At 36.8% G+C, this 21,703-nt stretch overlaps 1 protein-coding gene across 10 annotated transcripts in view; it reads right to left on the bottom strand.

Annotated features, from left to right (window-relative positions):
* The window catches only part of LOC127934042 (FERM domain-containing protein 4A), a 170,133-nt gene that overhangs the window by 55,499 nt on the left and 92,931 nt on the right, over positions 1 to 21,703 (bottom strand). For 3 of the 10 annotated variants that reach the window (XM_052531224.1, XM_052531222.1, XM_052531221.1), the window contains exon 1: positions 6,931 to 7,324. The exons of 2 other annotated variants lie outside the window; for them this stretch is intronic. In XM_052531224.1, the coding sequence (XP_052387184.1) occupies positions 6,931 to 7,071 (141 nt within the window). In that variant the 5' untranslated portion in view covers positions 7,072 to 7,324. Of the gene's footprint in view, positions 1 to 6,930; positions 7,327 to 17,867; positions 18,288 to 21,703 lie in introns of those variants that run through there. 5 more of the 10 variants (XM_052531223.1, XM_052531226.1, XM_052531228.1 and 2 more) reach the window with 4 other exon arrangements.

Consider the following 21,703-nt stretch of genomic DNA (forward strand, 5'->3'; position numbering starts at 1 on the left):
TCAGCCTTCTCTTGACGCACTGATGTCACCATTAGTCACATGTATCACCATAGTAACAGAACGTGGGTCCAGGTGCATTTATCTCTTAATTCCTGACTGGCACTAAATCAAATCTCATCTCAGCACACCTGTCACATCTAGAAAGCCTTCCTGGAAGCTGCGTAAGATCTGGAATTCCTCAGAGCCAAGAGATCCTGCTTTAGACTACATATATCATAGATTAATATTACTTGCTTTCTGTGCATTAAAATCATACTATGGTTATGTTTTGAAACATAATATAACCTTAGCCAAACGTAACCACACTGCAGTGAGCAGTATGTATATTGTGCAGTATGCAAGATTTCTGTCTGCAATCCCCTGATGGTCTATTATGTATGCCAAATATGCAGTGTAGAACTACATCACACTGTGCTAGACAAGTATCCCACAATGTAACACGCTTTACTTGATTTGACATTTTCAGTTTGACAAATTAATATAAACTGTGATTTTTTAAACATACCTTATTTTACGTTAGTGATGTGAATTACTGACACACAGATAAGTGTCTTCGGTTTAGGCTTGAACAGGGTGAGAGTGTGTTTTCATGAAATATTAAAACAGTCTAATGATGTGTTGAATCGGGTCAGAGGTCACAGAGGATGATGTGGGAGTTTCTAACTGTAATTAGGGCAATTTTTCTGGAATGTGCCAGTTTTCATCTCTGAATATGACAGCTTGTGAAGGCTCATGGCAGAGGTCAACCAAAGTCTTCATAATGTCAACGGAAAGTTAATTAAGAATCTCTTCCCCTCTCACCTACCAACAAAACAGGACTGTTCTAGGGGTCAAAGGTCAGCTGTGTGATCTAATAAAAAATTTATTCTGAAATTCTATCTTAAAAATGTGTATTTTTGTATAGCAAGGACACATTAAACTAATGTATTGATGTAAAGAAATGTGCACAGTTTCACAGAAATACTAACCACAACTGTTTCACATTAACAACATAATCAGAAATATTTAAGCAGCAAATCAGCATATTAGAATGATTTCTGAAGGATCATGTGACACTGAAGACTGGAGTAATGATGCTGATAAATCACAGGAATTTTTCAATTTTTCAAATTCAAATTTTACAATATTGATGTTTTTATTCCTTTATTTATGATCAAATAAATACAGCCTTGGTGATTATAAGAGACTTCTTCCTTTATACATATCTATATCTACATTTAAATATCTCTATGTATGTATTTTTGTATGTGTGTGTGTGTGTGTGCGCGTATGTGTGTGTGTGAGTGTGTGTGTGTGTGTTGGTGTGCGTGCATGTACACACTTTTATTTTCGTTTTCATTTCACTTCTTAAATTAAAATCCACATTGCTTATGATTAAAATAAGCTTTCAACAATAAGCTTAACAAACTTAACATAAATTATGAATAAATTCTATTCAGACCTATTCATACAGCTATATTTCTGAAAGTAATCAGCGATAATGAAATACATACCAGGCACTTTAAAATGCAACTTAATTAATGTAAAAAAAATAGCATGCATTTTAATTAATGTGAAAATAAAGATGTTCCATTCACATATTATCAACTGCCATAAAATTACATATCAATCTTTATCCACCACCATCATGCCGAAGAGAATACATAACTAATCATAATCATATTGCATAAAACACAAAACATCAACCATATCATACTCTCATATCTGTGTCCAACCCAGCAAATCTAAGGATTCCCTCATCTCAGTATGTGTGTGACCTGGCCTTCTGGGTAATACACACTAATCACATGCATTTGACTGTAATCCTGCTAGATTACACACACACGCACAGGGCCAGCCCTGACCAATTTTGTACCCTAGGCAAGAATGAAAATGCAAATTCACTTTCTGTCAGCAGGTGGCGCTTAAGGAACAGCGGTGATACCTTAAATAAATACGAAGAGTGAACCACTGGTATCATGGGCTGCACTCGAACACATTGAAAACTGCAGCCCATAGATATTTATATTTAATTAAATATCAACCTTTGTGATATAACAAAATATTAATGCATTAAGCCATATGATTATTTCTGGGTGCCCCTAGCATTTGCCTATTCCTGCACCCACACACACACAGGAAAATCTGATGATTAGAGAACTGCTGGATTGAGCCCAAAGTAATCTGTGTCACTTCACTAAGCCAGTAAGGCATGATTGAATTACAGTGAGAGAGAGGAGGCTATTTCTATTAATCAATATTTATGCTATACCACTATTACTGAATATGACTCATGAAATCTGACTATTCATGGAAAAATCATATCCTTGGATTTAACTTCCTCTCAGTGTCAACTACATCAGTTTACATCTTGGTATGTGTGATAGCAAAGCATATTCACACGTGGTATGTAATACATTTTTATTACCCAAATGAAAGAAAAAGCTTTAGCAACTGCACACACCACCATGAAATCCAACCAAACGCCTATGTAAAAGGTGGTGGAGGGGTGTTGGTTGAACTCAAAGCTGAACAAAAACCAACCAAAACACCTTATCAACTTCATAGCGATGTTCTGGCAACCACTAAGAACAATGTATCAACTGCAAAGCAACATCCTAGCAGCCAATCATTTTACCATTTTAGATGAATTGGTCACATGATTAAAAATGCGTCATCATTTTCGAAAGCCTCCGTTTTCACAGTCTATACTGCGACGCGAAAACAGCGTTTTTAAATTTGATCCACTTTAGAGAGCATTTTAAAAACGAAACGTTTTCGGTGCCTTAAAATGTGTGGATGGAAGGCCAAAACAGAGAGAAAAATAGTTTTTAAACAAAAACGCATTAGTGTGGCCATTTTTATAAAGTGTTTTTCCTTCTTCCGTTTTTAAAAAAAGCTCCGTCCACATGAAAATGCAAACGCATGCTATGATGCACTGTCAAGAGCATGCCAAACCAACAGGTGGCGATATAATCTCAACCGTTAAGCCATGTTGGCCAATCAGAAGCCTGAGTTTTCAGTAGGCAGAGATAACAGCGCATACTCTGACATCACAAACCAAGACATTTTCTGGGAAACCTGTTTCATCACCTTTCATCATTTTTGGTTAAATCCATTTTTAGCATGTGCCTTGTCCATTTGCATTTTTGAATCATAACAATCAGTTAACGATTCTTGCAGTTGCACGCTCCCACACACTCACAAATAGCATCTGCAGCCTAAATGTCTGAAATTATAAGGCACTCAATCACCCCGTCAGCAGCCCCGACACACACATAAACACACTGATCAGCATGATAACAGCACTTCCAAATGAAGCCCTGATATCACCACTGAAGAATTTGCAAAGGGATTAACACACATTATGTTCTGGGAAAATACCATTGTGAATAAATACAGCTTGTGGTGTATCAGTGTGTGTGTTTGGTTGCTTCTGATGTGATGTCTAGAGCATTCCAGTTTGGAATGAGCCATGGCCGAACAGCTCCAGAAGGCTCTTAAAATTTTCCCTCTCTATCACAGTGAGACAGGAAAAATCCTGGAGCAGCATGGCCCATTCACCTGCTCCTCAGCCGAGAAACAAACTGACAGATTGTGGACCGAAGGGAGAAACAGACTGAGAAGAATAGATGTGTGTAAGCCAGACCTGTGCTCTCCACAGAGTTTGAAGTGGAAGAGTCCATTCATCAGCAGCTGCAGGGGTGGCACTTTGCCATCCAACAGGAGAAAATGGTATTTCCCTCAAATCCAAACCATGCCGCTTAATAAGAGGGAGGAAAACACTGTAGGAAAGAGCGCTGAAAACGGTTACGCTGAAATACACACACACACACTGAGACTCAGTCTAAGAAAAAAGAAATTCCTGCATGGACCTTTCCCATGGTTCTCAGCACAACATCCATGACAAAGTAGTAACATTCTGTGGCTCCCATCAGTGTTGTTATTTTTAACTAAACCTATCTGAAATAAGCTGAAATAAAATAAGATATTAGATTAAAAAAAATAAAATAAAAAATAATAATAATTAGAAATGTTGCTTTGGCATCTAACTGAAAAAATTTAAGTACTTAAACATACAAAAAAATTATTAAAGCTGAAACTAAAATGGTAAAACAAATTAAAGCTCAAATAGAATATAAAAAAATAATAAAAAGACAAAAGCACATGACAAAACTAATATTATAAAGAAAACTGAAAAAAGAATACACAATTCAAAATATGAATAAATACTATAATAGTAAAATATACTTAAAAATACGTAAAAATACTTTTATACACAACATTGGTTCCCATAGTGTCATGCATACACTGTTGAACTACTGAATGATTTGTACATTTAAGTACAATGTCATTTATATGGTACATTTTAAATATCACGGTAAAGTAGTAGTGTGTTTGAGATGGTATATTTACCATGGTAGTGAAAATCATGTACCATTATATTTATATGGTACCGCAAGGTACTTCAAAAACACCATGGTATTTTCAACATACATGACCAAAATATAACAAATCTCAAAAATGTACCATGGTAGCACCACACTATTTTAAATGTATCTGATAGTCATTAATATCAGTATTACAGTAAATACCAAAGTACCATGGTAACACTGTTGACTTTTTTATAATTAGCAACCACCCAGAAAACTCTAGCAACATACTAACAAGTCAGAACACTTTAACAACTGCATAACAATGTCCTGCTAACTACTGTACATACAACTTCCTAACATATGTCAGCTAGTTCTGCACAAATGTGACCACACTGCATTCAGAAATAGCAAACAACTAGATTGTAATTAGATTTTAGTAACCTGTTCCTTTCACCATCTATTGTAAATTAAAATATGCTTTTAAAATATGACTGATTTGTCAGAAAAAGAGAGGACATTCCATTGTCTAGTTGTGTATATATCAGAACTGAATATAAAAACACAACTAGTTACTACATGCTAAGCACTAAACTAACCTTGGGAGCCTTCTCTCTCGCTCACATGCACTTGTTCTCCCAAAAACCCCTCTGAGAAACTCACAATTAGCAGCTTAAATGGAACAAAAGCAGCTCTATGGATGTGTATTAAGATGCAAGGATAATTCCTTCACTGAGCCTGATGGACTGTGCTGGGCTTTAAAAAGAAGAGAGAGAGAAAGAGAGACGGAGAGACGTGTTTTCTGGTATGTTCAATGAAAGGAAAAAAAGGGGGGGGGGGTGAAGGGGTCTCCCAAGGAAATACCTGCTGGATCAAACACTGCTGCCTAAAAGGAAAGTGTGTGTGAGTGTGTGTGTAGATGTGGAAAGAATGCTTTAGGAAGCCCCTCCTCATCTCCTGAATGTGCCACAATGTAAGTTCATCATATTTATTAGCCATGCTTAAGCCATTACCATCACCCTGTATGTGTGTATGTGATTTTATAGACAATAACTGCTTGAATTACACTGCAGACACAGAGAAAACCCTCTGGCCAAACTCAAAGGTCATTTCGGGTGGTCTCTGTGAGATTAGCTCATAGGTTATACAGAGTTGTTGTTTCTTTTTGTAATCTTGAGATTCAAGTGGACATTCTTATGACCAACTTTAACATGAAGAGGGTCAAAAGTCACTTGGCTATTCATCTGCATGGACTCTTAGAGAAGAATACAGATTTACATAATTTAAAATAAAAATGATATACATTATATATCATATAAATTATAAGTGGACAAAATATTCCTTTAAATTACACACGATTGTCCCGAAATGTAAAAATAGTGTCATGTAAAAAAATAAGTGTTCCAAACAGCATGAAAAATATAATAAATATTAATAAACACATTCAATACCAATGGTAATCCAAAGCACCCAAGACATGTCTGTAGCTTTATTAATGTCTGTAGGCTCTGTTTCTATAGCAGCAGCGGGTCAGACATCAGCCTCCAAACAGAAATACACTTTTGCTTCATTTCTTCAGGTATGTCACAGTGAGATAGAAACTCTGAGATTCAGTCTGTTCTGTTCTGTTCTGTTCTGTTCACACAGTAGGAAGAAACACAGTCTGAATACTGATCTCTCTCTCTCTCTCTCTCTCTCTCTCTCTCATACAGATAGATGGAAGCATAGACTCCTGCAGAGAGCTGTTTTCATGACCGTGAGACAGTGTGTGACTCAAGCCCTTAGAAACCACCACAGCAACGCCAATGTGCTTTAGCTCACAACACAACCTGCTCATGGCATGAATTCAAACAGGACAAGAGTTTTGATTGTGAGTAGCACCTGTACATGCAAAACTCACCACCGTGATGCCAGGGTGTTGTTATGGCATTTCTAAAGAGTTTTTGGTGGTTGTTTACTGCCCTAAATCAGGTCTCTATGATATTCTGGTCACTACATATGGCTGCAGTCTATTTTTTTACCCGTTTTATTGTTCATAAGATCAAATTATAAGTTAGATTTAAAGTATTATTCATGCTAGTACAAACAAACTGTGAGACAAATTACACGTGAACGTACTTAGGATTATGCGTTTAGTCAAATCACTAAGCCTAAGTATAAGCTATAGTGATATGAGCAATAAAATATTATGTGAATTTATATATATATATATATATATATATATATATATATATATATATATATATATATATATATATGTATGTATGTAAAAAAAAACAATAAATTGAATTCAGAATTAATATTTATATTTTAAATTTTAAAAACATGAAGGAATATATTATAGATATATATTATATATAAATATACATTATTATTATTTATAATTCAAATATATATTATTATTCATTCATTCAATTAAATCAGATGTTAGCTATTTTTAAGGTCTGTACAAACAAAAACAAGTAAAGAAAGAAACATTCACATATTATACATTTCCTCACACTTTTAGTTTCTTAAGGAGGTGGTTATCACCTACAGATTATTGAAAATTACTGAAAATGACCAAGCCTGTTTGTACCTGGTAGACGGCACGGACCAGGATGTCAGGAGCTCTGATATGTGTGTGCCTCAATCTTCTTAGGGCAGCCGAGGTCACATCCCATAATGCACTGCGCCTCACACACATACTATCTCCCAGACTCAAAAGCATAGCCTCCATGGCTGACAAACAAACAGGTACACAGGTGTGTGTTCAAATAATCCCCTCAGAACAGGTGTGTGTGGGAGAAGACATCCTCAGGTAATGCTGCTCTCCTTTCTGCGTTCTCCTCTTACATTTTCTCATCCCTTCTTCCTTTAATCCTCAGAAATGCCCCATGGGAGACTGAGATTGTGACTTCTGTGTGACTCAGATCTCGTCTTCGAAATGAATTCGGTCTCACTGGTCTTTCACTGGTCTCTCTCCCTCCAAGGACAAATTCCCAGAATAACAGCTCTTAGTTCGCCTAGCACAAACATTCCCACAAATAGAGCACTATTGGTCCCTCTCTCTCTCCCTCTTTCTCTCTCCCTCGCCCCTACTTGTTTGTTTTAAAGCAACAGTCTCAGAGAAGTGCATCGAGGGGTTTTAAGCTTGCATGATGCTCTGAGACGCCCATCTAGGGAAGAATGAAGGACACTTGTCCCTCTCCGCAGGACGGATCCTGCTCGGGTTCATTGGCCCCGGGCGACTAAAGAGATACCCGATATGTGTGTCTCAGCTTTCCTAGTGTGGCAGGGCAGCAGACAGCTCTACTCATGGGAGTTGAAAACTTGTTTTTCCATAAATAATTGGGATGACGTCCAGATTCCAGAGTTTTGGATTGGGAGATGCAGTTTGTGCCAATGTTCTCAGGGCATAAATTACCAAATTCAGATCCTGTCCCTAAACTACAGACTACCTGATAAACATTTACCTGCCAAATTCCTCCTAGATCGCAAACAAAGAACTATTTAGGGGTTTATTCAAATCACTAACCCTAAGTGTGAGAAATAGTAATAGTGATATAAATAATACAATAAATTAACATTTTATAAAAAGAGTAGTTTTTTTTAGATGTTTGAATTGTTGGATATTTTTATGTTTCTTGACACTTTATGTTATTTGATTGATACTAGCAGGGATGTCAATACATACTTCTGGTGCTGTATTTATGGTGGCCTACTGTTTGATCAAAGTTGAACCCATCAATATTGGATTAACCATGATCAATAAAATATTTATCATGGTGAACATAGTTTCAGCTCAAATGCAAAGGATTAAAAAAGAATAACGAAAACAACAGAATTGAAATGACTTGGTATTAGAAACCAATGTAAAAGAGAAATGCAGTTGTTAGCTTTTACAATAGTAAAATCATACAGTATGATTACAGAGAGTGTAATGACACTGTGTGCCACTAAACCTCATTCACTTACAGTCCGTGACAGCTGAAGTCTAATGAATAAGTACAGAAGCACATGGGTTTCTGTTTGTGTTCATGCTGCTATAGTACTGAGGCCAAATACAGAGCTATAGAACCAGGACAACTACAATAACTCATTCACGCGACTGTCCTGCCATTATGCGGCTCAATGCATATTGATTTGTGCGCAATAAACCCGATGCAGACTGTGATAGTACTATTGTAAAGCATACATGTGAAAGTATTCATGGAGGAGCATGCAGGACAGAGAGAAACAGAATTCCTAAGAACCGTCTCAAAAACTTCAGCTGAATGTTTAATGATCTGTTACAAAATGCAGATGTTTTTCCTTGAATTCTGTTCAATGTGAATGTGAAAAACAGATCCTTTGAAAAATACATGAAATTCACATTAAGCTGTATTTCATTTATGGGTTTTTGTTTAATGGAAATTATTGCATTTGAGGTCTAAAATGATCCCATGTGAAACAATGAGAGCACGCGTGAACCACAAAAATCATGGTTTTGTGTCAACTCAATGTGTTTTTTCTTGGGAAATGTTGCCAAAAAAGCATACCAAGAGTTTTGAGTAGTATAGTTTGCACAAAAAAAGTTGCATTTTGCTAGGGTATTAATGTTCCCCAACCCAACTCAAAATAAAATAAAATGAAATATGAAATATTAACATAACGTAAAATCATGTGACACTGAGAAAGTTGCATAAAAGGAAATGAGGACATAAAAACAGAAAACAAGTTGTCCAACAATAAAGCAGCATGATGTTAAATTGTGAAATACGCAGCGTCCTGTGTTTCCTGCTGTGTTCTATTGGAATGTTCAGAATATGTGTTTATGAGTCACCGGCTGCTGCTTCCTGAGTGGTGAGAATGTCATCTGCTGTCATTTAAACGTGTGAATGTGTGTGAGCGGCTATTGTGTGAAGGAAGAGGAGCAAATATTTAGAAATGGAGGTAGTCCTCAAACTTGTGATTGTGTGTGTGTCTGTGTGTAAGCAGTCTATTTTGTGGAACCCTGGGAATAGCTGTGGTATTCAGTGATTTTACACTATACACACACTTATACACACAAAAGACAGAAACCATATTAATCACACAGATGAGTCAGTCAACCATGTACTTTTCACACACTCACACTCTATTTAGATGAAAAAGAAACACTTAAGAAATGTAGGTCACAATAAATGTGAAGGGAATCACATAGCGAATCTGATACACTCACCTCTGAAATGAGTGTCACATAGCATCATTGAACACACTCAAAAATACACAGACAACAGTACATGGATTTGTAAGTGATTGCACACATGGCTATCCATCCATCCATCCATCTATCTATCAGATTACATAGACAAATAAATGGTTAAAAGTTTAAAACTATTTTTAAGATTTGGATTCTTATTCATGTTTTATAATTACTCTTAAACCTTCATTTCAAGTGCATTACTGAAAACATGTTGTTCGTTTCACAAACTTAGTTGAAATTTTTGTGGTGGACGAAAGCATGGCACAACATAGCTCTACATCATTCCCAAATTCTTCCTCTTCTTTTCTTTCTCACCCAAACACACAAAAGAACCTGTGGCATCTTCAGTACCATGTGACAGAAGCACAAAAAAGAGAAATAGAGCACCAGATCTGTTTGAAGTTCATGTTCACGTGCATATGCGTGCTGACCTACTTCATTCTGCATATAGGCTAATAAGTGTTTGCTCCTCAATCTTTCTGTGAGCATAAATATTTATGAGGATTATAATATAACAGCACAAGAGCACAGAGGGGGTGGCCACACACACACACACACACACACACATGCACTGAGCCAGTGGAATTAAGCAACTCCAATCCAAGGCCACCAGCAGAATGCATAGACATTTCCTCCCTTAACACCCAGGCACACCATCACACACCCCCAGAATGACATGAATAGACTATTGAGAGAGAGAGAGATGAGTCAAAATGTGTGTGTGAGTGTGTGTAATGCTCTATGACAGGCCTGTTCCAGCTCATGTGAAATGATCCATTCTCTACTCTTATTTTTAGCACAAAGCTCTGTACTTGTTCATGTCTAAGGAACATTCGGGACATTTTGAGGGGTGATGCATCCTGTTTTGGGGGATAAATGTGACACTGACTGACCCTGGAATCATGCACGGGTGTTTCTGGGAACAGAACATGAGATTTAATTGAAACCAGTAGACGTCAAGTTCACATAGAGGTTGGAGTCATTTAAGAAGCTTTATGTTCTCACACATGCTGGAGATTGTGTATGTGTGTTTACGACTAGGCTGCATTCCAGTTCAATATTCAAAGTAGTTAGAACACACTTCATATCTTCCAATGATATGAGGAAATGTGTGTGTGTGTGTGTATGGAGAAATTCAATTCTATTCCATCAAGCTCTTTCAGGGCAGCTGATATTGCCGTATTCACATGCTGAAGTCTGTGAGGGGTATATGCACTAGTATGCATAAGTGTGTGTGTTGTGGGATGTTTCTTCCTCCCAAAGATCAGTTTGAGCTTGAGGGGTTGTCTAAATGGAGAGGAAAACAATAAAAGTGATAGCGCCAGCTTGGTGTGTGCGTGCCTGTGTCCAGATTTCTTGAGGGCCCAAGTGGAGAAGCTAGTACATGGTGATGAGACAAAGCTCTAAATGGTCTATTTATCATCTAGACAACAAAGTAGAAAATATGTTGACATTTCTTTGGAAGGAAGCATCAACTCTGCAATGTCTGAGGCCACAAATATACTCTGGTATGAAGACGCTGAGGCTATTGCATTGCAAGCTTGCTGTCCTGCTGTACATTCTTAAAATGCATTCTTGCTTTATGTTGGTAATCTTGCTGAGAAAACCAAACCCCTTGCTTAGAATCGACTGTGAGCTCACATTCAGACCCACTGATAGATTGAACCAAGTGTCTGCCCTACAGGATGAAAAGATCTTTCGCTACTTCCATTACATCATCACTTTAAAGGGAAAGTCCACCCAAAAATGAAAAATCTGCCATCGTTTACTCCCTCTCATGTCATTCCAAACTCATGACTTTCTTTCTTCTGTGGAACACAAAAAAATATATTTTGAAGAATGTTGGTATCCAAATCATAGCATGGGTGACAAATACTATGGAAGTCTCTGTTCGGTCACCAGCATTCTTCAAAATATCTTCTTTTGGTTAAAAATAAATAAATAAGTTGACAGAATTACCATCCATGACCTCACATTCAATTGTTATAAATGGGCGGGGTTTAAGATTACTAATTTGAGAAGTCACTGGAAGAAAGAGTTATGGCATTTTGATTACAACCCACAAGCTCAAAGATTTAATAAATGAAAAATGCATGAACAAATAATTCACAATAAGACCAATAAGACACATTTAAAATACAGATAGGTTGAATTTACACTTTAAACTACCCTAAAATGGTTTGCAGACCAGCAAACCATTTTAGGCTTGTTTAAGATGGAGTTTTATTTTCCATCAGGGAACATACCTCAGTTTTCACAGAGTGATAGTTTCCTTCATATGTGCCATTAAATCAGATTATGCTATTATTATGGTAGCTAGGTATAAGAATAGCAACAGTTCAGCTAACTTTAACTTGATCAGCAAACTTCTCCTCAAAGTTTTGCCATGCCAGCCATGTCAGAATTTGACCCTGAGAATACTTCCAACACAAACATTGAGAAAATTCAGCAATGCATGAAATGCTTGCCAAAACCAGCAGCATCTGCATCCGAGTACTTGTATAGAGTCTGGCCTTTATGAATAAAGGCAATAGAAATTATAGTTGAAGATAACACACACACATTTCTACACATTTCTGATTACAGACACAGCATACATGCATTAGCAACTGTAAATGTGTTACTTTAGAGCATTTAAAAGATGGCTGACGTTGCACAAGCTCAAACACACACTTGCATATTATTCCACATCTATTTGCATCATGCCTGACCTGCTTCCTAATGGGAGGCAACAGAACGGTTAAATTTAACAAGCCTCAATTAGCACTCTACTTTAGCTGAGAGTTAGCGCACTGCCCAGAGACAAACTCTATAGAGCACAATACAAGACCCAATCAAACACACACACACACACACACACACACACACACACACACACACACACACACGCACACACACACACACACACACACACACACAGACAGCAGTGATTCCACCCAATGCAACAAAGGGTCATAAACTCCAGCAGCCCAATAAACATCAAGGTAGAAAGGAACTGTTTTCCTTAGCCAAACTGCTACTGTAGTTTTGCTAAGAGCCTTGGATTGGAAATCTGGCTTCGAAAACTCTGCAAGTAGTCACACCATATTATAGCAAAGAAACAAGCTGAGATAAATCTATAACTCGACCTCAAAAAGAGGAAACGAGGAGGAGGAGGAGGAGGAGAAGGAAATTGGAAGCTGAAAGGACAGGAAATAGAACACAAGCATGAAATGGTAAACGAATGACAGAAATATGTGGACAAGTAAAAGAGTAGGCCAGTTGAAGGAGAAGTGAAGAAAAAGGGGTGAGAGGAGGGTAAGATGGTGAAAGAGACAAAAAGGACAGGGCTTATTTCATTGTCTCAGTCTAATGAAGCAGAACATATTTGTCTGTTCCAAATTTCCAACAAGCGAAAAGATTTAACTCTTATGGAAAGCCCTCCAGCTACATGATTACATTAACCTTCATACAGTACACAAACACACGCAGACATACACTCAACTCAAGTTATGCACAAGTTATTTGGAGTCTAATCATAAAACATGGAGTTGTATAATGGTGAAACCCATCAATATGTCCATTTCATATTTCACCCTGAAACCAAAAGATCTTGTTTAAAGAAGACGCCTGTTAATGGACCATTAAGATTTTGTGCACTATAACAGTATTTTCATGATAATTAAATGCATTCCCCCTTCAATTCTTATTAATGTAATGCAAAAAATCTTACCAGTAATGCAATGCAAAACAACATACTTTCTGGTAGTATTTTCTAAATATATTTTAAAGTATATATTTTTATTATTCGATATTTTATTCTTTTAATTTATAATTCTATTTCATAAACAATTAGACATACTTTATATTTATATTAATGTTCAACATTTTGGGGCTCGTATTTATTATTACTATTATTTTTAAAGAAATTATTACTTTTATTCAGGATACATTAAATTGTGACAGTAAACAATAAAAAAACTCCAATTTTAAATAAATGCAGATCTTTTGTCCTTTCTATTCATCCAAGAATCCACAAGTTTCCACAAAAACATTAAGCACTACAACTGTTTTCAAGATTAATAATAATAATAATAATAATACGTTTTCTTGAGCAGCAAATCAGCATTTCAGAATGATTTCTGAAGGATCATGTGACTCTGTTACTGTATTTAACATGGCCGCGGGAAGTGGGGGTGCTGGGGGTGCTGCAGCACCCCCTAGTGACGAGAGGGAGATAAAAAAAATGTAGGCCTATTAAAATATTTTGCACAATTTATAAATTCCTTATGAATATTTTAGAAAATGATTTTGAAACACGTAGGCTATTACGTATATTTTGGATTTTAATTTAATATTTTGAGGCCTAATCAACACAGGTTCGGAAGTTACGTTGTCAACGTCAGGCAGGCAGGTTTGGTCGCCGAGTAACGAGGTTTCCCGCTCGTTCCATGCAGAATACATCCATCTTTATATAATACAGCGCACCTCGACATTTGGACACCTGTAACCAGGGCACCCTGCCTGCATGTAACTCAGGTAAGGGTAAGAGTATGGTGCTGCCGCGCTTGTAACATTTATTTTTTTTGGCAACAAATGGGATCAGCTTTGACTAGCCAAGCAATTGTAAGTAGTACACTATAGTATTTTTGTAAGGTGGTGGGGATGGAGATGGATAGTATTATTTCGTTCGTGTGTTATTTGCGTAATGGTTGTGGAGAACTGTTAAATAACGTTTAAATAGTCAGAGATTATTTCCTTGTGGTTTGTGTAAAAAGGTTGGAGATGGAGACAGAAAGCTTTATACTTTGCGTGTGTTTTTTGCGTAATGGATGTGGACAACTGTTCAATAAACAAATTGCTTAAATAGTCAGTGATTATTTCCTTGTGGTGTGCGTAAAAAAGATTTTGGAGTTAATAGAGTCGCGTGTGACAAACGTGACATAAACGTGCAGTGACTCAAGCCAGCTGACCAAATCGATTGCATTGTTTAGCGTTATTGTGAAGTTTGATTAATATTATATTTTGTTGTAATATTATTTGTTGTATCTAAATATGTTGCATGTATGTATAGGCTATCTGAAATTGTAATGAAAGTTATTATTTCGTTTTCTTTCGATTATTAAACTATTATTTCTGATTCTGCTTCTGCTTCAGATTAATAGCGCATTGCGCATATCTGAGAACTGATGTCTGTACGTTTCAGACCCTGGCTGGCTGTGCACTTAAGTGTATATGACAATAAAGTAGTAAATCTCAATGTATTTATTTTTAAAATGTATTTTAAATAGGCCTATAGGCTCGTAGGTTTTTTGTAAAAAAAAAAAAAAAAAAATTCACAGCACCCCCTGTTCAAAATTACTTCCCGCGGCCCTGGTATTTAATGTATTTTAAATCAAATAAATGCAGCCTTGGTGAGCATAAAAGATTTCTTGGTAACACTTTAGAATAAGGTTCCATTAGTTAATGTTAGTTAATGTATTAATTAACATGAACAAACAATGAATAATACATTTATTACTGTATTTATTCATCTTCGTTAATGTTAGTTAATGAAAATACAGTTATTCATTGTTAGTTCATGGTAATTCACAGTGCATTAACTAATGTTAACAAGCACAACTTTTGATTTAAATAATGCATTAGTAAATGTTGAAATTAACATGAACTAAGATTTATAAATGCTGTAGAAGGATTGTTCTTGCTTAGTTCATGTTACGAAAGTAGTTAACTAACATTAACTAATGGAACCTTATTCTAAAGTGTTACCGATTTCTTTTAAAAAAACACATTAAAAAATCTTACCCGACCTAAATTATCTAACTTTTTACAATGTAAATTGTCTTAATTTTCTTATTCAAAATATATATTTTTGCAGGCACTGTAAACTTATTTTGATGAGTTAAATTTTTAGAGAGTATTTGTTCTTTTGATTTCGGGGTGAAACATGGACATGTTTTTGTGAGATTCACCCACAACTCAAGCTTCTCTGACTCTATGATTACCCTGTCATGTATGTCTGCTGTCTGTGGGAGCTGCATGTCAAAATCACTCAAACAGATGAAAATGAGAGACACAAAAGACAAGGAGAAGGAAAAAAACATTGAGGGGAAAGAGGGGGGTTTGAGAAGCCTAGTAATCAGAGAATGAGAATGAAGCCCTTGTTCCTTTGATTAAATCTCTGTCTGCTAATAGCAATAGTAATGCCTTATCAACTACTGCCGTCCCCCAAAACCTTGTCTGCCGTCCTCACAGGAAATCCCTAAATTACAACCCTGTTTCAAAAGAGCCAATCAATGCAACCCAGTGAGACAGACACACCCCACACCACAGGCCTTTATTAAGACCAGAACTGCCTCTTAAAGACACGTAGCCGCCTAAAGACATCTAATGAAAACGTGAGGCAAAGACAAGAAAATGGGTCCATCAAAAACTTCCATCATGTTCCATTAGTATTCCATTATATAGATATACAGTAATGAAGAATCACAGTTAATCTGAGTTTCATGCACACACAAATTCGCAGTTCTGGATATTATATGCAAGTCATTCAATTTAGTTTTGCATGTCAGTCTACACGTACACGCATGTAGGCATCATGCCACAATTCAGTTAGAGCTAAGTGTCTACATTTCTCAGGTAAAACTCTGAGCAGCTGAAAGGACAGCCTCAGGCCACAGAGAATGACAGTGGAGAGGAGGAGAGCTCTGGAGGGATGCAGTAAAAATAACGTGTGTGAGGAAATCCTCTAATCAATAATTCAAACTACTGTAATTACAGACATCTGTCTCAGCGCAAAAAGAGAAGGAGAGAGAGACAGAGAGAGACGTAATGTGTACTACTGCATTGTGAAATATTAAACACTTCATGTAACTTTAGTGCATAACGGGATTCACATTAAGCTGGCACACAACGAATGTAGGCCATTTCAACATCATGTAAAGAAATATACATTTTGTTAAATCTTCTTTTAATGTAATTTGAAGATAGTTTTTGATAGAAGTGGTTATGTCCCATGGTCAATGCTGGTCTGATGTCAAGAAAGTAGGGTGGCCAATGTATATGAATATATTACTGATAGTATTTAATGTTATATAGAATTTATATTGCAATTTATAATTATCAACAAACACATCCACACACGTCATGCACACACCTCACACACACACACACACATATAGCAATAGTACTACATATTATTGATATTAATGATTTTATCTATCTATCCATCCAACTACATCATTAATTATTAAAACATCATTAAATATCAATAACTTATTATTAATCAATACACACACACACACACACACACACACACACACATATATATATATATATATATATATTTCAAAAATAAAATAAATAAAAAATTACAGACAAACAGAGAGATGGATAAGATGAACAAAAATAAATAAGAATAATAGTTGTTAATCATTACATTTAATATTTAAAATTAGACACACACACACACACGCACACACACAAAATATATATATATAATACATTATCATTAAATAATATCAATAATATTAATAACAGATTACTTTATATATATTATTATTTATATCTTATCTAATTAATAAATAAAATATATAAATACATTTATTTAAATGTACAAACTGATATGATAAAATCATTAGACTTGAAATCATTATCCTATTTTGTATTTGTGATTTTTTTAAAGAACCTGAATCTCTATGATTAATTAATTTATGACTTCTTTCGATGCCACAAAATGTCCACCCACACACACATACACATATACAGAGATACACACACCCACATACAGAATGAAAGCAAACCCATGTGTACACAGTTACACCCACACACACACACACACACACACACACACACACACACACACACACACACTGTACGGCCAGAACTTTTACCCTGTGGCAGTTCCAGTAAATGACAGTCAGTTCAGTGAGGTGAAGCTCGCCGTATTTTGTCTGCTAACATGATTCACATAACTGGACAGGTTGCTGCGTGTTTTTTGGGGTAATCACAGTGATGTTTAGTTGGTACCACTATCTTCAGTGAACAAACACTATTCCGCAACACTGTCATTTGAACTTGATCACAGATCTCAGAAAGCCATAACTGTGACAGTGACAGGAGAGGAAGCATGAAAACAACACAGTTCACTCTGATTCTCTGTAAAGCACTTATGCAGGTGCACATCCATCATGGCAGCAGATAATCAGCTAATTATCTCCACTGTCTCCTCAGCTGCAAGGATGCAGACAATCTAACACACTGACAGTCCTTGATAACCTTGAGCCAGCATTCAAAATCACACAAGACTCTTGGATCGTCTCACGTCTTACCCTCTCCTCACTATTTCGCCTCAACGTCCCCACCGGCAGTTTAAGAAGAAGCCTGCGGGTCCTGCCGGGCGTTACGGCTCCCTGGATCACCATGGTGTGTGTGTGAGTGTCTGGTCCGCGAGCGTTCAGCGTCTGCTGTCCCACCACAGACAGACGGGCTGTTTCTCTCTCCCGATCCGTCTCCACAGCTCCCTTCCACCTATTGTCCAGACTGTCTCTTCTTGTTCCTCTTTTGAATGTGTTCACAGCTTCTTTGTTGATGTTTCTTGCACTCTTTCTGTCTGTTTCGCCTCTGTCCCTGTGTCTTTCAGCAGAGGGTCTCCTCAGGATGGTCCTCAGCCCATACTGTGTCAGCTTTCATACTGCTTCCTCAGGAGAAGCGTGTGTGAGTGAGAGAGCAAGTAGAAGGGAGGAAGGTTGTTGTTCTCTCTCTCTCTCTCTCTCTTTCTCTGGAAGTAGCCGTGGAATGGCGTGCGCTCTAGATACGTCAGCCTCGCTTCCTCCAGTCAAACTCAATCCAGGTCACTGGATTAATATGAGTATAATCACATACACACACGTGAGTCACATGACGCTGCACAAGAATGTATGTGTGTATATGTTGTGTTTATGTTAACGTTTATGATAAGTTGTAGAATATCAATTCTCCTGCTCAAACAGAATATCTGATGTTTTGCCATCTGCTGTTCAGATTAGCCATAAATCCCATGGCTGCTTTCACCAGACAGACCACACACACACACACACACACACACACACACGCACAAAGGGAAAATACCCTCAAGCTGCCAACAAGATTACACACTAGGGATAGTTACATGCGTGTGTAGGACATTATCGCCTGTGTGTCCTAACAGGGACCATGTCTTGTTAAAAACTGCACAAACGCCTGTCCGTCCTTCTCTGCTCTTCAGAACTCAATGAAGCAAACAGATAGCTACACTCTTAAAAATAAAGGTTCTTTATTGGGTTTATCTGTGGTTCCATGAAGAACCTTTAACATCCATGGAAACTTTCCATTGCACTTAATGTTCTTTATAGTTGAAAAAGGTTCTTTAGATTATTAAAATGTTCTTAACACTATTCTGTAATCATCTGTAATCATTTAATCACCATCATATTGTTACAAACTTTCTTTCTTTCATAGAATGGAAGCCGGTGGGATCAAAAGCAACACTGGACCCCACTGATATTCATTGTACAGAAAAAAGGGAGATATTTTCCTTAAAAACTTTTCTTAATGAATAATATATGCATTTCTTGATATTTCTGAAATTACAAAATTAATCAATGCAAATTAATTTACTGGGGTCATGTGATGTTGCCAAAAAGAACATTATGTGGTGTATTTGGTGTAATGCAGTTATTTGGTGTTTATGCTGTTTAAGGTAAAAAAAAAACAAACACATTATGTTTCATGTAATGTACATTATTGTTTCTCCTCTATGCATCGCATTTCTGGAATGCGTTGATTTTTACAAAGCTCATTGTTCTAAAAAGCAAGGTGTGCTATGATTGGCCAGTTATCCAGTGGAGTGAAGAAAACCAAATAAAACCCATTACAAATGAAACATTTGTTGCATCCAGTGGGGACATACAGTAATATGGTTATAATGACTTATACTGTGTTTTTACGCATTGTTTTGTGTATCGTGCTACGTAAACATAAAACCATGTCTGCATTTGTGAAACGACAAACAACAAGCATTTCTCTACACTGCTCAAAAACTTGCATTTTGATCATCATTAGCAACTTATTTAAATATAAAAACATACTTAGGTTGTGAGTCAGAAGCGCCAGACTGTCCTTGCAAAGTTGGAACTGTCCCACTTTATTGAAACAGCCCTTTTCCCACAGATGCATTGTAGGATACTGGTTCAGGTAGCCAACTTAACCACTCAACCATTCCTTTCTTGTGTCCTCTTTTGGAAAGCCAAACAAAGTAGCTTGGGTTTAGAACGAGGCATTTTAGAAGGGGGTGGTTGACTCTCAACTTTTATAAAGAATACCTCTTTGGATTTGAGGCTTTAGTCTTTACAACTTTACAGATCTTCATCATGCACCAAGAGCTTGTAACACTCCAAAGAGAAATGAAAAACTGAAATCGCATCATATGACCCTAGAAACATTTTGTAGACAGGCAGCTTTGTCATAACTACAGCTGAAATATTGGAAATGTCTTTGAAAATTGTGTTGGACAATGGGATACCTTCAAGTTAAATATTTAAAGAACAAAAAGAAGAAAAAAAAAGAATTGCAACTTCTGCTTGAACAAGCAGCACTCATATTTATGGTACTTTAATGTCTAGTTTTATTGCATTAAACATTTATAACGTTTATGTCACTCTCTCTCCAGAGAGAGAGAGAGAGAGAGAGAGAAAGTCATGAGTTTTCCTGCTAATCCCTGCTCAGCATCATTCATTCAGTAGCTGCTCTAGATCAGGAATATTAAAAACCTTTTCTATTTTTACAGAGCTGCGAAGTCACTGAGGGTCTAGATGGCTCTTTATTTTGCTAAATAAATTTATACCTAAATTAAGCCAGTGTTGATAAACCAAGATGGGGAACAGGGGAACTGATCAATTTGTCACACCGAGTGTATTGGTTCCCTATGCCCTCACACACTAAACCAAGCTATTACATCCTGTGTAACTGTGACATTCGTAATACAACACGAGAGTGGATAAAATGCCCAGAGGAAAAGTAAACTCATACACACACACACACACACACACACACACACACACACACACATATATATATACAGTAGACACACATACGCCTTCCTGAGTTTTCTCCAACACAGCAGGCCATTTTTGAAAATATGTGAACAACATGTCACCATTCAAAACATGGTTAATGGACCTGTCACACTCTCACTGTTCGGCTAAATGAATTTATCCAAGATAATAACACAAACAAAATGTCTAAGCACCAACCATAACACAAAAGAGAGCGTACAGCAGGCGATGGGGGAGACTGCTTGAGTCTTTCTGAGATGGTTTAATGGAGTTCTGGAGCTCTGCCTCTGTTCTGGGACTGCAGGGGCTCGTCCAGACTTTGTTTACACTTCACCCTGTAATCTCAGCCCATGGCACTGAGTGTGTGTGTGTGTGTGTGTCTCAGATGGCGTCCGTTGCAGTCTGCGTGGCTGTTATCCAGAGTGAGTTTTCTTAAATTATTATAATTACTGCAAAACCCCCCAGACACAAAAACATCTATCCACACAAGCACTCTTCTAAGAGGTCTGAAACCGGTCCTACATTAGTATGAACGGAAGACAACTGGATGGGGAAGAAAAGGGTCTCAGAAAGCTAATTGTGGGAAAGGGTGAGGCTGAGATTGCAGAGTGAAACAAGAAAGAGGAAAAACATGAACGCTGACAGCAATCATTTGTTTGGCATGTTAGAATAATTCACTTCCGATAAGCAAATTGATAACGCTCCTGGGGTTATTGAGTCTACAAACGATCAACAGCCACTTTAATTCTCCTCATTAAAATAAAGCATATATCTGTTATCAAGCACTGCAGAAGGTTTTTGGAAATATTGAACCATTTCAGAAGAGAATATTCATAGATATCGCCCAAACAAAATTTAAAACAGACTTAAAAAGCAGTATTCTATGATTTTATAGCTTTTTTTTCCCCTGAGTGAGAATCTTATTCAAAGTCTCCTGTGCTACAGTACATACTGTAAACTCAATTTCAGTTATAATGTAGTTTCACAATGATCATTTCACCTCCAATCTCTGCTTTGAAGTACAAAATAAAACAGGTAATTGTAAGCTGTAAACAAAATAGATTTTACAATAAGGAAAAAAAGGTCTGTGAGAC

This window comes from Carassius gibelio, chromosome A18 (assembly GCF_023724105.1).
Source record: "Carassius gibelio isolate Cgi1373 ecotype wild population from Czech Republic chromosome A18, carGib1.2-hapl.c, whole genome shotgun sequence".
Lineage (NCBI taxonomy): Eukaryota > Metazoa > Chordata > Actinopteri > Cypriniformes > Cyprinidae > Carassius > Carassius gibelio.